Raw genomic sequence first — 12,664 nt, 5'->3', positions numbered from 1 at the left:
CGAAGAAGGAGAAATATTTTTCATTGTTTCATGTCACTATGTATGCAAGAACATACATAAACATGTAAAAGTTGATGTTTGTCTCATAGTTTTTTTTATTAAAACACCGGGAAATTTTAATTAATTTCATCGGGAAAACCGGGAAAAACCGGAAAATCGAAAATCGATTTTGAGTGGCCACCCTGGAATATGATGTATTAGCGCGATTCCCAGAAGCGTGCGAAGGATTTCTCCGAAGCATCGAAACATGGAAAAATACCGTAGTCCTACTTCATGCGGTCGTGCCTTGGATATCACCCTCCTACTATTGGTGAGAACTGAGTTCAGTGCTGCAAACCTTTACTGTCCTGAAAGGATATCCAGTTGAAATTGAAATCTTCGAATTTCAACTTTAAACGAACGAACTAAGAATGGAAGAAACTTACAGATACAATCAGTTGACAGTGATAGCAGCATTTCTATGATTTCGCACACGCTGTGTTGCTTTAGCGATGTTTATGCGGTTGAGAATGTAGATGCTTACATAGTTCATCGACTTCATGCAATGAATTGGCTCAAATCAAATAATTTCGATATTAAGTCAGACATCTCATTTCTTTCAATGACCGGACTTCATTAAAAATTGACGCCGCTGACGCTGAAGATCGTTGCAACTTGGGACAGTAAAAATGCGGTTTTTGTCACTTTCGTTTGCAGTGTCGAAATTTTGCAGCACATTGCAGTGTGGTTTTAGCCTTGTCAACATCATAATTTTTACGAATCGTGTAATCCGGTCCCGGCAATGCTTTGTAGTTTAACTTCGAATAAGTTTTGTCGTCCATCGTGATGCAGTACTCGTTCTAGGCTTTCGCACCGCAGTTTTACGATGGCTACCTGCATGAAGCTTCTTTTTCCTTTGGTTCGTTGAACGTTGGATTTCGAAGTGTTCAGCTTTTTGGCCACATCACGAACTGAAGCATTTTTTGCCTCAGAGAAAGTTCATTCGATTTTGTTGTTCAACTTGGGGTTCATCACTCCCTTTTTTTCGTTCACTTTTTGGCAGGTCCGCGAGGTAGTTTTCCTTTCCGGATCACAATACGCTCCGCTTTCACCCCAATGTTCTCCAGTTTCGCCAACTTCTTGAGTGATAATCCTGGAACATTACACTAAATTAACTTCCTTCGCCACAGATGGCAACCTAAGTTTTCATTCTCGTTAACACCAACTATCGAAAGACTCGATAAATCAACTAAAAAATTAGTATGGAAGTTTGATTCAGAGATTTATTTATTTTTGTCAAGCAAATGTAAACTACAATTATAATAATACAATGTTTCCTTATATTCTATACATTATTTCCAGTAGTTAGTCGTTTTTTGATTTGATTTCTGCCCATAGTGATGTCGATATTTTCGCAGTGCTGATTTTAATAACGCATCATGCGATTTATTTGGCCATTTTTTGAGTAGTTAGTTCTGTGAGAGTTTTCCGAAAATATTTTACGACTTCCTAATTGACAACTGGGTGAAAAAAAATTTAGTTGTGATAATAATTTAGTAGATTGCACGCGTTGAGAAATAATGTCGTTGATAAAATAAAGCATTGAAAGTTCGCGGCGTTCTTCACGTACTTGAATGTCTATAAGCATGAAGCGTACTTCATATGATGGAAAGGGAAATACTGTCCGATTTAGCTTACAAAGCGCGTACAAAAGAAATTATTTTTGGACAGATTCAATGCGTTCTTCATGTGTGACAATATATGAATTCCTTGAATGCTACAATATTCCAGAATTGATCGGACCTATGTAATATATTATAGTTTGATTGAATATGGATCTGAAAAATTATGGCCGAAGCATTTTATAAAGCCCAGAGTATCATTTGCTTTGTTTATTATTGTGTTATAATGTTCTATGAATGTAAGTTTAGAGTCCAAGATTACGCCTAGGTTTTGCATTTTTTTGTTGGTTGGTTTCCTAAGAAAATGTCTGTTAGTGGTGTTCCTGTTTCTCTGTTAAAGGCTATTGAATTACATTTTTTAATGTTGAATTGTAATTGCTTTACGTCGTCAGCGTATACAAGTACATGTATTGATTTAAGAAGAAAGGAAATGTCATTCACGTATAATCTAAAAAGAAGAGGGCCAAGGTGAGAACCTTGAGGAACCCCAGACGATACTTCTATTGGGTTTGAAAAGGAATTTTGAAAGTAGACTATTTGTGTTAGTTTTGTTAAGTATGACGTGTTTTTCGAGCTTGAAGAGCAATAAAGGTACCGTGGAATGGGGTGAAATTGATCAGTGGGGTGAAATTGATCACCTGAAAATTCGTGATAAAAAATACTAATCAAAAGATATTGCTCTTACAACACTAGGCAATGTTAACGTGTCCTTAAACGCAACTTTTGCATGATTCACATACCTGTCAAAGTTAACCCTGGCATGCCCGGTGCAATTTTTCATCTTTTCGAAAAATTCTTCTAACTCAGTCAAAACTCAATCAAATTTGATCAAATAAGTTTCCAAATAACGAAAAAAGTATTGAATTTACTTAAAGTAATCTTAGTTGAGGGTTAATTACGTTAAATTTGGAGAAGTGAGTAAAGTTTGATAAAAGCTCAAAAAATGTTATTTTCAACAATGATCATTCCATACCATTAAAGAAATACTGATGAATTCGTAGGAAACCACAAAGATTTCAATTTCAGAGCTAGTTTTTGAGCTTTGCAACAAACTAAATTGAAATCGGTTTAACGACGAGCAAATAAGAGCAAATTTAGTAACAAGCAGCTCGTGAACCAAAATAAACAAATTTTAACCTGAAATATCGTTATTTTCGTTTCCAAACTAGCTGTGAATGATATTTTTCAGTACAGAAATCTTCATTTATCTTTAGTATATCGAAAAAAAAAAACACATTGCCAAAAGAATGTATACAATGTATACATGGTGATCATTTTCACCCCAATTTACCTCGTAGTACCTTATAGAATTATCGAATTTATTTCATGAAGTAGACAATAGAAATGTCACCAATTGCCATAGAGGTTTACTGGAGCACATACAAGTACTTGTTTTAAAATTATACTATTTCGGGAAAAATGTACATGAAGCTAGTTAATTGGAAATCGTTATAAAAATTGATCAATTTCACCCCGTTCCATGGTATGCGATTTTGTCAGATGCCTTGTTAAAGTCAGTATAAAGAGCTTCTACGTGGTGGCCGTTGTCCATTACAGTCAAAGTGAAAGTTACGAATTCCAAAAGATTTGTGGTAACTGAGCGGCCTTCGTAAAAGCCGTGCTGTTGAGTTGTAATTTGGTTTTTTACTTGCTGAAAGATTTTTCTTTAATTATTGATTCAAATAATTTTGGAATGCATGAAGTAATGGCAATTCCACAACAACTTTGAACTGAAACTTGTTGTCTCTCAAAATCAACTAGGTATCTTGTTTATCATATTTTTATTATGTTTACACCAATCAGCAAATCTCAATCTAGTTTGATTTACTCTAAAGCGAAGAGTTCACTCTTTTCACTCAATTCACTCTTGGAATGACAAACCAAAACCTGATTGTAAGAAGTTCATCTTGTACATTTATTATGCTAACCACTGGAGAAGGGTATTGGCAGCGGGCTACCGAAATAAAATACGGATAATCCATGCAATATCAATGGAGCCGTCTCACAGCTTCAGAGTACAAACCGCTAGGACACGTGTTTGGTAGGTGTGTAACTTCGTGGTTATCGTTTGATTGACATGAAAGACAGGAGTTTAGTAAACAGTGGTGTAGAGTATTTCAACTATATGTGTGTGTATGACACAAGTTGAGGCTGAATCATTGGAACAACAAGAGACGGAAATTAATGATGCAATATATGTAGGTATGCACCAACGCGCCGCATGTGGTGGTATGTGCAATTTGACGTTGAACAGACCAGGTGCATCTGTGCTGTTTGCTAACGTATGAAATGGACCCATTGGTGATCTGATAAGAGACCACTTGTAGAAGCACAACCATTTGATTGGCACAACAAACCCAAACGGATTGCATCTGTATGCAGACATAAACGGAAGAAGAAAAATGTTAAATAGATGATGTTCGATTCAAAATCAGCTCCGTTATGAAGTGCAGAAAATAGAATAGACTATCGATTAGTGATAGACGTATTAGAGTATTTAGAGTTTTGCGGTGGTTTTGGAAATTGTAATTGGAAAAGGATTTCCAAATTTTCGTTAATGTTATTTGAATTGGTCATTTATCATTGATTTAGAAAAATATGAACAATGCTATTGTTTTCAACTTCAAAACAGTATAGATTGATTTTTGTTCAATTAGAAATATTATATTTCCATTGAAAATGACGATAACCTACTCAACAATGCATCAATTAATAGGGATTTCAACCGGAAATTACTTTCTAGGGTATGAAACCCGTAATTTGTCAAATACTGTTTTCAGATTTTATCTTCTCCAGTTATTAAATTATATGTTTCACCGGTTGTAATATAACATCGTATCATGCAAGTTTTTTTTAATCGGTCACTTTTTGTTTTAGATTTTAAATGTCTTTTGTTGAAAACTCAGAGGAGACGGTAGAAATGACCAATTATAACCTTCGATTAAGAAACTCACAGCAGAAATAATCCTAGCTGAATGAAGTAAATTGTTATCCATTACGATTTGTACTATTCGTCTCGACTGCTTTTCACGCTCAATTAGTGTCGTAAGCACCGGTGACGATGAAAACAGCCCGCATTAATGGTGCATAAAATTTATTACCACACAATATATCTGGTGGACTTCAGCAACGAGGTTTCCGCAGGCAGTAGGAGCTGTGTAGAGCAGGGACCTCGGTGTATATCTCGCAAAGGGACTTCCGAAGGCACCACTGACTGCTTGGTTATTACACACATAACCGTCAACATCTCTACCTTCCAAGCATTGTTATCGTCGTCTAGTTGGCTTTCGAATCCCTGAAGTCACAAGCCAACCATTTGCAGCTCTTGAGCATGTCCCAATTCATATCGGCGGCGGTCGTAAATTTATGCATAATTGATTTCCTGACTCGTCTTTTCTATCATTGTGTGTTTGGATGAGTTAGACCCCGTTATTGAATATTGAATGTTGCATCCTCGCATACCCTTCCTTTTTCCAGAAACAGAACGGAAAAGTAAAACGAAAGTCGCTAGGTTTTAAAACCTTCACGTGCACGAGTCGGTTGCTCTGAAGCGCTTTTTTCTCGTTGTTGTTTTTATGCAACTTTGTTTTTATACGATACAGGGTTATTAGGTTTTGATATTTCTCCCGATTTTAGTACTTTGTAGCACTAATTCGTTTTAAATAAATCAAAGTAGTTTATGTAATACTAGAAAAAAGTCTAATTAGTTTAGATAAATCGCTCAGTGTGTGAATTATTCTCACACCCTTCGGATAGTCAATGTTACAACGGCCATAAAACGATACAGCAGTATCTTTCGTGTTAGATACTCCTATTATTAGATAGAATTTCCACCTCCTTGGTTTTTAAGTTGCGCTTGTCAATACTCAACTGAAATCATATTTCTCTCCGCTGATGCACTGCGCCTCATCATCCTTCGTAATTTGTGAAAAGTTTTCTCATGTTTCTGGAGATACCCATAACGGCACGTACCCTGGAAAACTTCTAACATGATTTTTTTTCTCTCTCTTCCCGTTGACAGGCACGATGAGCAGGACAGCAGGATGGAGCGCAGAGAACGCGACAAGCAGGCACGAGCTGCCGTGCTACAGGCCGAACGTGACGCGGAACCAGCAGCACCGATATTTGCCGCTCCGGTTAAAGTGGTAAGTGCAGCGAAATATGACTTCCTAATGATCTCCGGGCGCGAACAGAAAGGACCATAACCGTAAGGGGAAAAGAGAAAAAAACATACTGATGGTCCTCTTGCACAGGCGGTCTACGGGTTTTTTTTTCTGGCTTCGTCTGTTCACATGAACTTTTGGGAATTGGTGTAAATTTTCGAATTCATTACCCCGATGATAAGGTTATGGTTTTCCCGGAATTTCCGGTCGTCGGATTCAACGCTGGTATGCAATTCGTATCGTCAGAAACTTACTGTTCTGTACTTTTCTCCATCACATTATAATGATGCCGCCGAGTACTTTTAGATGCAACGCAGCAGACATGGTACAATTTTCTTTCTACGTATCGTACAGAAATTGCAAAATGCAAGAGTTTTGTACCTCTTGTTTTCTACTTCCCGTCCCAGTCACTAGTTCTTCTTGCAAGGAGAACTTCAAACGGAAAGTATGTAACGTCGTAATCCACTTGTTGGATGGTGGCTATACTCGAAGCTTCATCCCCTGTCGGTTGTGGATGGCACGGATAGGAGATAGGGATTTATTGCAAACCTGTGAGCTCCTAGCAACGAGTGCATGTGTATTTCATCTTTCTGGTTTAGATGAGTCCAAGAGGTTTACACCTCTAGTTTAAAAGGGTGGGGTAAACCAGTGGGATTTGCCAAGAAGACGGCAATGGCTCGACAGTCGGTGTTTTCGAGATGCAGAGATAACACGAGCGGATGCCGAGACAGGTCGCATATGAGGCAAAGGACTAGATTGTTTCTTGAATAAACAATGAGCATTGTCACACGCTATGAAATGTTAACTTGGCGTGGAAGTTTTATCAATGATTCCAGAGTGGACGGTATTTCAATAAAGTAGCTGACTGATCGGATGATGTTCAGCAAAGTTCTAAAACGCCGATTATGAATTTTGAGTAAGGTTAAGGGCAGGAATAAAGAAGTAGTGAAGTGAAGTTACATCTCTCTTAATCCATTGATTGGTAAAATTGATAGAATTTCAGATTTTTCTAGGGTACAAATACTCGGTTTCAATCAATTGGTGGATATTCTTCATTCAACTTCATTGAAACCATGACAAAGTAATTGCATAGTTTTCCTTTCGCATCTGTTATTATTAAGGGGTTAAACTAACTAAAGGGTTAATCTTAGTTTGGACTATTCACCACTTTTCTTGCGTCTGTAGCGTTAAGGTTCCCACAAAGCAAACTTTAGGCATATAACATAATGCAAACTGCGTCTACTTACACAAAGTAGCAAAGTACTTCGTTTTGACGTTTCACATAACGCAGCTCTGACGCTTAAAGATCTGCTTCATTCTTAATTTCAGTGTTGAAGTTTATTCATTTTCCGAGGCACCAGTTTTTCACAAGCAAGTCTGAATGAATTTGCATATAAGAGCTGAATGACCCCTCAGGTTAAAGGCTCTATAATAAAAATCAATCAATCAATCAATGAATTTGCATACGTAGAAGGGAACGAAAGTGCAATATTCAATCACTGATAAAACTTGTGGCGTAACTCCAAAGAAACTGAATCTTCTCATTTCGAAATGTCAACAAAAGTTTTGCATCGTTTGCTCTCTAGTGCTCAGATTTTCTTGGCTGCTACGTGATAGTATTGAGTGTGCTGAATTTGTTTGAAGATGTAGTACTTTCGTGTAGTTTGATCGAAGTTTGGGGGTGGCGCTGAGGGAGTACAACGAAATTTGGTAGCGTATGCTAATGCCAAAATTCCCTACGTTATCTCTAATGTGATGCTTGTTGATTTCCAGCTTATGTTTTTCTGACGTCTCATTGCAAGCAAACTTAGTGAAAATATTGTTTAAAGCTAAACTTAAGGCAATCATTATAACCTTTTATCTTTAAAGGTGTCCAAATATCAACATCCTCGGGATCGGCTTTTATCCCATTTACATTTCAGTATTCAAATCTTTATGACCTTTAATTTGGCCTAGTTTTGAACGTTAGATTACAATTTCAACGTTAGTTTGTTTATTCTTCTATTTGATTTTAATAAGCGAAAGCAATAGTTTTTGAGTATTTTCAAAAGGTTTGATTCTTGTTCGCATTTATTGTGCATCGAAAAATAAAATGCTGCAGACATAGAATAATCCCCAAAAATTAATTTTAAGCCGGATGCTCTTGAAACTCTTAGGAAAAAGTTAGTTCATTTAACCTCCTTTTCTAGGTTGAATGCCCGCACTTCAAACCAATGTTGTTAGTCTCACTCGTAAACAGCATGCAACACCTCAAGTGAGGTTCTCGTAGCTGCCGATATCACGCACTGGAGAATTCTCCATTCAAGCTATTTATCGTTCTTTCTGTTTCTGTTCACACGCGCGCCTACTCTTTAACTCGCGTGTAGTCCCCTTCTCGCGAGCACAACCAGCCGAGTACAATTGTTTCAAGCTGCATTACGATAGTTGCGGAGGGACAGAAAAAAATTTCTTTGTTCTAACCCACTTTTGTCCACTCTTCAGATCCTAGTCGTTTTTGAAGATCTTCCCTGTTTTCCGGAGCTTGCTCTTCATAATTACCGAGAATTTTTCTAATCAGCGAGGTTCTAGCGAGTAATGTCACGATGCCTGATTCGATCAAAATGAAATGTCACCTTCGTAGGACCGGAGGAAGGATAGCAGGCGCTTCTGGAGGCTTTTTTATATATTTGGCTTGCTGGATTCGCCGAATTACAGATCCTCTGCCATATCAAGTACTTTTTGGTAAATTTTTCCCTTCTCTTCGGAGCATCCAGGCGGGACTTGCCAGTGAAAAATTCCTGACCGAGGAGCTGCTTGGCGTTTGCTTTCTAGTCGTCCATTACGATGCATTTTAGCTGCACCAAACACTTGCGATACAGCATCCTGGTAGTCGTTGTGTTTATTGGGTTGGTTAGGCACCTTCTTTATTTTGAAGACAGGAGGTTCGTTCCGCTTTATAGTCTGCTGAACGATCCAGACGGGAGAACTGATCTTGGCCACGTCTTGAATCAAAATGTTCAAATTGCCCTTGGATCGAATCGATTTTTATTTCAACGAAGTGGCTTATTGGCATAGCATAAAACTTCGAAATCTGGTGTTGTCTAGAGGAAAATAATAATTTCTCAAAAAAAAAAAAACATATTTGTTTCCACAGTCTCCTAAAAAATCAAATATTAATTTTTCTAGAGACTGGCTTTAAAAAATTCGATACCGGAATTTTCCGTTGCGACTTTTCTCCCTCATTCTCTGGCTTTGTTTTCGTAACCTATAGTTGCCAAAAAAGAATACTTTATTTTATCGCTACTCTTTTTTGGTCATTCTACTTATTTCACTACCCTGCGGCCATCGTTGTTTGTCCCACGGGAAACATGGCGTCTAGTATCAGCAGTTTATTCCGTCGAAGGAATATCGAGAAAATATGCTATTTCAGACTACGCAGAATAAATCTGAGTTTTGGGACTATACATGGTTCTGGGAAGGAGCCTACTCCACGATTTAGCTGGAATTTTCATGAAGATTTTTTTCGGAAGACTTTCCGCTAAACGAAATTTGAAAGGTCGATTTCCATTGGCACTCCACTGTTTATGTAATGCGATAAACAACTATTCGAATGTTGTTCTCGAATTTAACAATAAATGAACCACGAAACGGTTTATTTGAATAGCTCGCGCGTTTCACAGTTAATGGTATCGCTGAAGATAGCAAGAAAACACTTTTTCTTTCATGTTATTCTCTCCTATTCCCTCTCTTCAATGTAGTGTAGAATACACTCATATCTTTATTACAACGCAACCCGTATTGAGAGTAAAACAACAAACCACTGAAACAGTCCCTCTAATCCCGTTTGCTAGATGATACTCATTGATTTAGGTTACTCTCTTTTCACAATTTCACAATTTTTATTAAATCCCTTCCCAGAAGGAATTTCGGGCTACGGCACTGCCTTGAAGTAATCCTCTCACCTCCATTACCTTCACGGGTTCGGTCGTCCTCGCTTCCCGTCCAGTACCTCGTCGTTGGTTCGTTTGGGTGTCCTATGGTTTTACCACACGGAGCACAGTCGAATGGTCGATTCGCGATCCACCTATAGGATTTTAAACGACTGCGCCCATATTCATTTTCTCACGAACACTTCTTGCTTGGAAGTCATCTTGATAACCACTTTACAGATAGCGTCAAATTTGGCATATGTAAACATTACACTCTAAACTAATTTCATCTAAAACTTCATCAATTTTTACCCATGCAATGGAATGTTATACACAAAAGAAAGTGTTGCATTTTTTTTTCGAGAACAATCCTTCAAACCACACATGGTTTAACTATTTGTTTTTGTTTACTTCGGCACAATGTTTTTGTTGTTAGGGATGAAACACATTTTTCGAATAATCTGAAGAAATGCTTTCAAAACTGGAAAAAACTGGATTTTGGACATAATCGAAAAAAAACTAAACCATAACAAAGGTTATTTATGTGTTTTAGAACTTGTGTGAAATGTTTTTGGTTTGTATTCCAGTTATAAATACAGAGATTATATACAACAGAGGTGGAAAGGCGCTCACATGAGTTTCCCATAAAACGGCTATATAATCTCACCGTTTTGGCATTGTTTTGACAGCAACGAAGAGCGCCTTGTCATCTCTGTATTCTACACATTTTACGATATTGGTTGTTTTTTTTATATGACTTGATATTTATTGTGTTATCAATAAAAAGGTGTGGCCAAGGAAGGAGTAATAAATATTGAGTCTAATTTTAGCTTCCTCTTTTTTTCTGAAGGGTACACTAAGGTCGCTTTTTACGCGGGTTTTTTATGCGGCTACTTTACGCGGATTCCGGAATTTACGCGGTTTTATTTTACGCGGATTCCGGAATTTGCGCGTTTTTTTACGCGGATTCCGAAATTTACGCGATTTTTTATGCGGATTCCGGAATTTACACGGTATTTTTTTGCGTGGATTTCGGTTTATCTTCACTATGACTGCAGAATTAACGCGGGTTTTTTACGCGGATTCCAGAATTTGAGCGGTTTTTTTACGCGGATTCCGGAATTTACGCGGTTTTTTTTACGCGGCACGTATCCCCCGCGTAAAAAGCGACTTTAGTGTATATTTATTCTAAGATTTCTGTCATATTTGTTTGGTAACAGTCAAAACAAATAAACAATGAATATAAAAATAAGTATATCTAACCATAAATCGCCGTGTGAATAATTTTAAAGCGTGAAAACGAACGAGGGCAGCTGATAAGAGGGCAGACAAACGCACGTTGCGGTCTATTCGTCAAATAATAATACCAACGTGCAGACTAAAGTACAGCGGTTGTGTCCGTCGTAATGTGCATTGCTTGCACGGTGCTCTGATGATATGATAAATATTCATCCCCACAAGCATGATTTCATTTGCATGTGGAAATTATCACTCGCTGGTTTCCCTCTTGTCGAGCTGTCGTAGATTTTGTGCACGGAAACAAAATCGATGCGGAAACGTCAAAGTTTCTACCGTAATTGAATTGAGAAGTGATATTTCTCGACGACAATTTTAGAAATTTTTCAATTTATCAATTGATTAATTTTTGAAATGTTTTAGGATATGACATAAGTATCACTTGAATCAGAACACGACTGAGCGATGATCATGTATAAAGTTTTTTTCGATAAAAATTCTTCATTGCTTGGTTTTCGAAAAACCACAATCCTTTAGTTCAGTGCTGACAGACCGACTGCAGGGAAGTCCATATTTGTAATTCTAGCGGACCTAGGTCTCGGTGTGCCCATTTAAACTTTCCTATGCTTGCCGTGTTGCTGCGCGAGTGCCACCATGGTACAGCATAGACGATAAAGTGAAGTCATGAATGTAGAATTAGTGTGTATAGACTTGAATAGAGATTGAGGGGCCATTACTCACAGTGGGGCGAATAGCAATTCCTTCAGAATGGTTTGGTAACCTTTAAGCGTGACTGTAAACACAGGAAGGTAGAGAGAGCACACAATCAAAAGCTTCAGAATTTGCATATATACATCGTGGGGAAAAAGATGAAAATTTGTTTGAAATTTTTCCTCCTTTCGTGGAGCTGAAGGATGGCAGGTACTGAACTTAGAGTGAATGAATTTCGGTTTTCCGTCGATGTCATTAGCAGGGCGGTTTCTAATGGTGTCACGCTGTGTCGTGGTGAATGAGATGTCTCCAACCTCCGCTTTAGTTGAACTAAGGAGGGGAGTAATTTAATTGAAGTTTTTTGTTCTTAGACTTTTACAAAAAGCGCCCTCTTTATTACTTATGGAAAAATAATGAAGTGCAGATCCGCCTGTCATGAAATACTGTGAATACTGAGCTGTTTGCATGTCGAATTTCATGAGCACGCTCAGAAGTTACTGTTAAGGTTTAAATGATACTTTCGAAGATTTTTATAAATATTTCAAGGTCGGAGTAGTCGAGTATTTATTAAGGTTTTATTGTTGTCGTAAATAATCTTCGTGTACTGCAAGGCAGTAGATTGTGGTCACAATCGTTCATTTCATACTTTAAATTCGTTTGCGTCAAAGTAATTTTTCCAACGTTATAAGTTATTAGTCATGTTTGTTCTTAATCAGGCCAATCGAGACATCGCATAGCGTTGATAACTTCTTTATGGAAGAAAAAAAAATCAACGTAGGCAGCCGTCAAGTGCAGATATGTTAGTGCATCGTAATCCTGAATGTACTGAACCATAACTAACAAGTAAAAATGGCTTCCGATAATCTGCTGCGTTCGACAGCCAGCTGAGACTCAATTTCTCGTCGTCCGTTGTGCGTGGTTTGGTTTTTCAAGCGAAGCGAAAAATATGACTCTTATCGGGCGCTCTTCTGATCAACTTACCGTT

The 12,664-nt window shown here is 37.8% G+C and overlaps 1 protein-coding gene across 3 annotated transcripts in view; it reads left to right on the top strand.

Annotated features, from left to right (window-relative positions):
* The window catches only part of LOC129726552 (AF4/FMR2 family member lilli), a 183,494-nt gene that overhangs the window by 73,416 nt on the left and 97,414 nt on the right, over positions 1 to 12,664 (top strand). For all 3 annotated transcript variants that reach the window (XR_008728357.1, XM_055683403.1, XM_055683402.1), the window contains exon 4: positions 5,683 to 5,806. Coding sequence is in view for 2 of the 3 variants with exons in the window: in XM_055683403.1 (XP_055539378.1) it covers positions 5,683 to 5,806 (124 nt within the window). In the remaining variant the exon portion in view is untranslated. The remainder of the gene's footprint in view (positions 1 to 5,682; positions 5,807 to 12,664) is intronic.

This window comes from Wyeomyia smithii, chromosome 3 (genome assembly GCF_029784165.1).
Source record: "Wyeomyia smithii strain HCP4-BCI-WySm-NY-G18 chromosome 3, ASM2978416v1, whole genome shotgun sequence".
NCBI classification, from domain to species: Eukaryota; Metazoa; Arthropoda; class Insecta; order Diptera; family Culicidae; genus Wyeomyia; species Wyeomyia smithii.
This window is presented reverse-complemented; position numbering and strand designations above follow the sequence as displayed.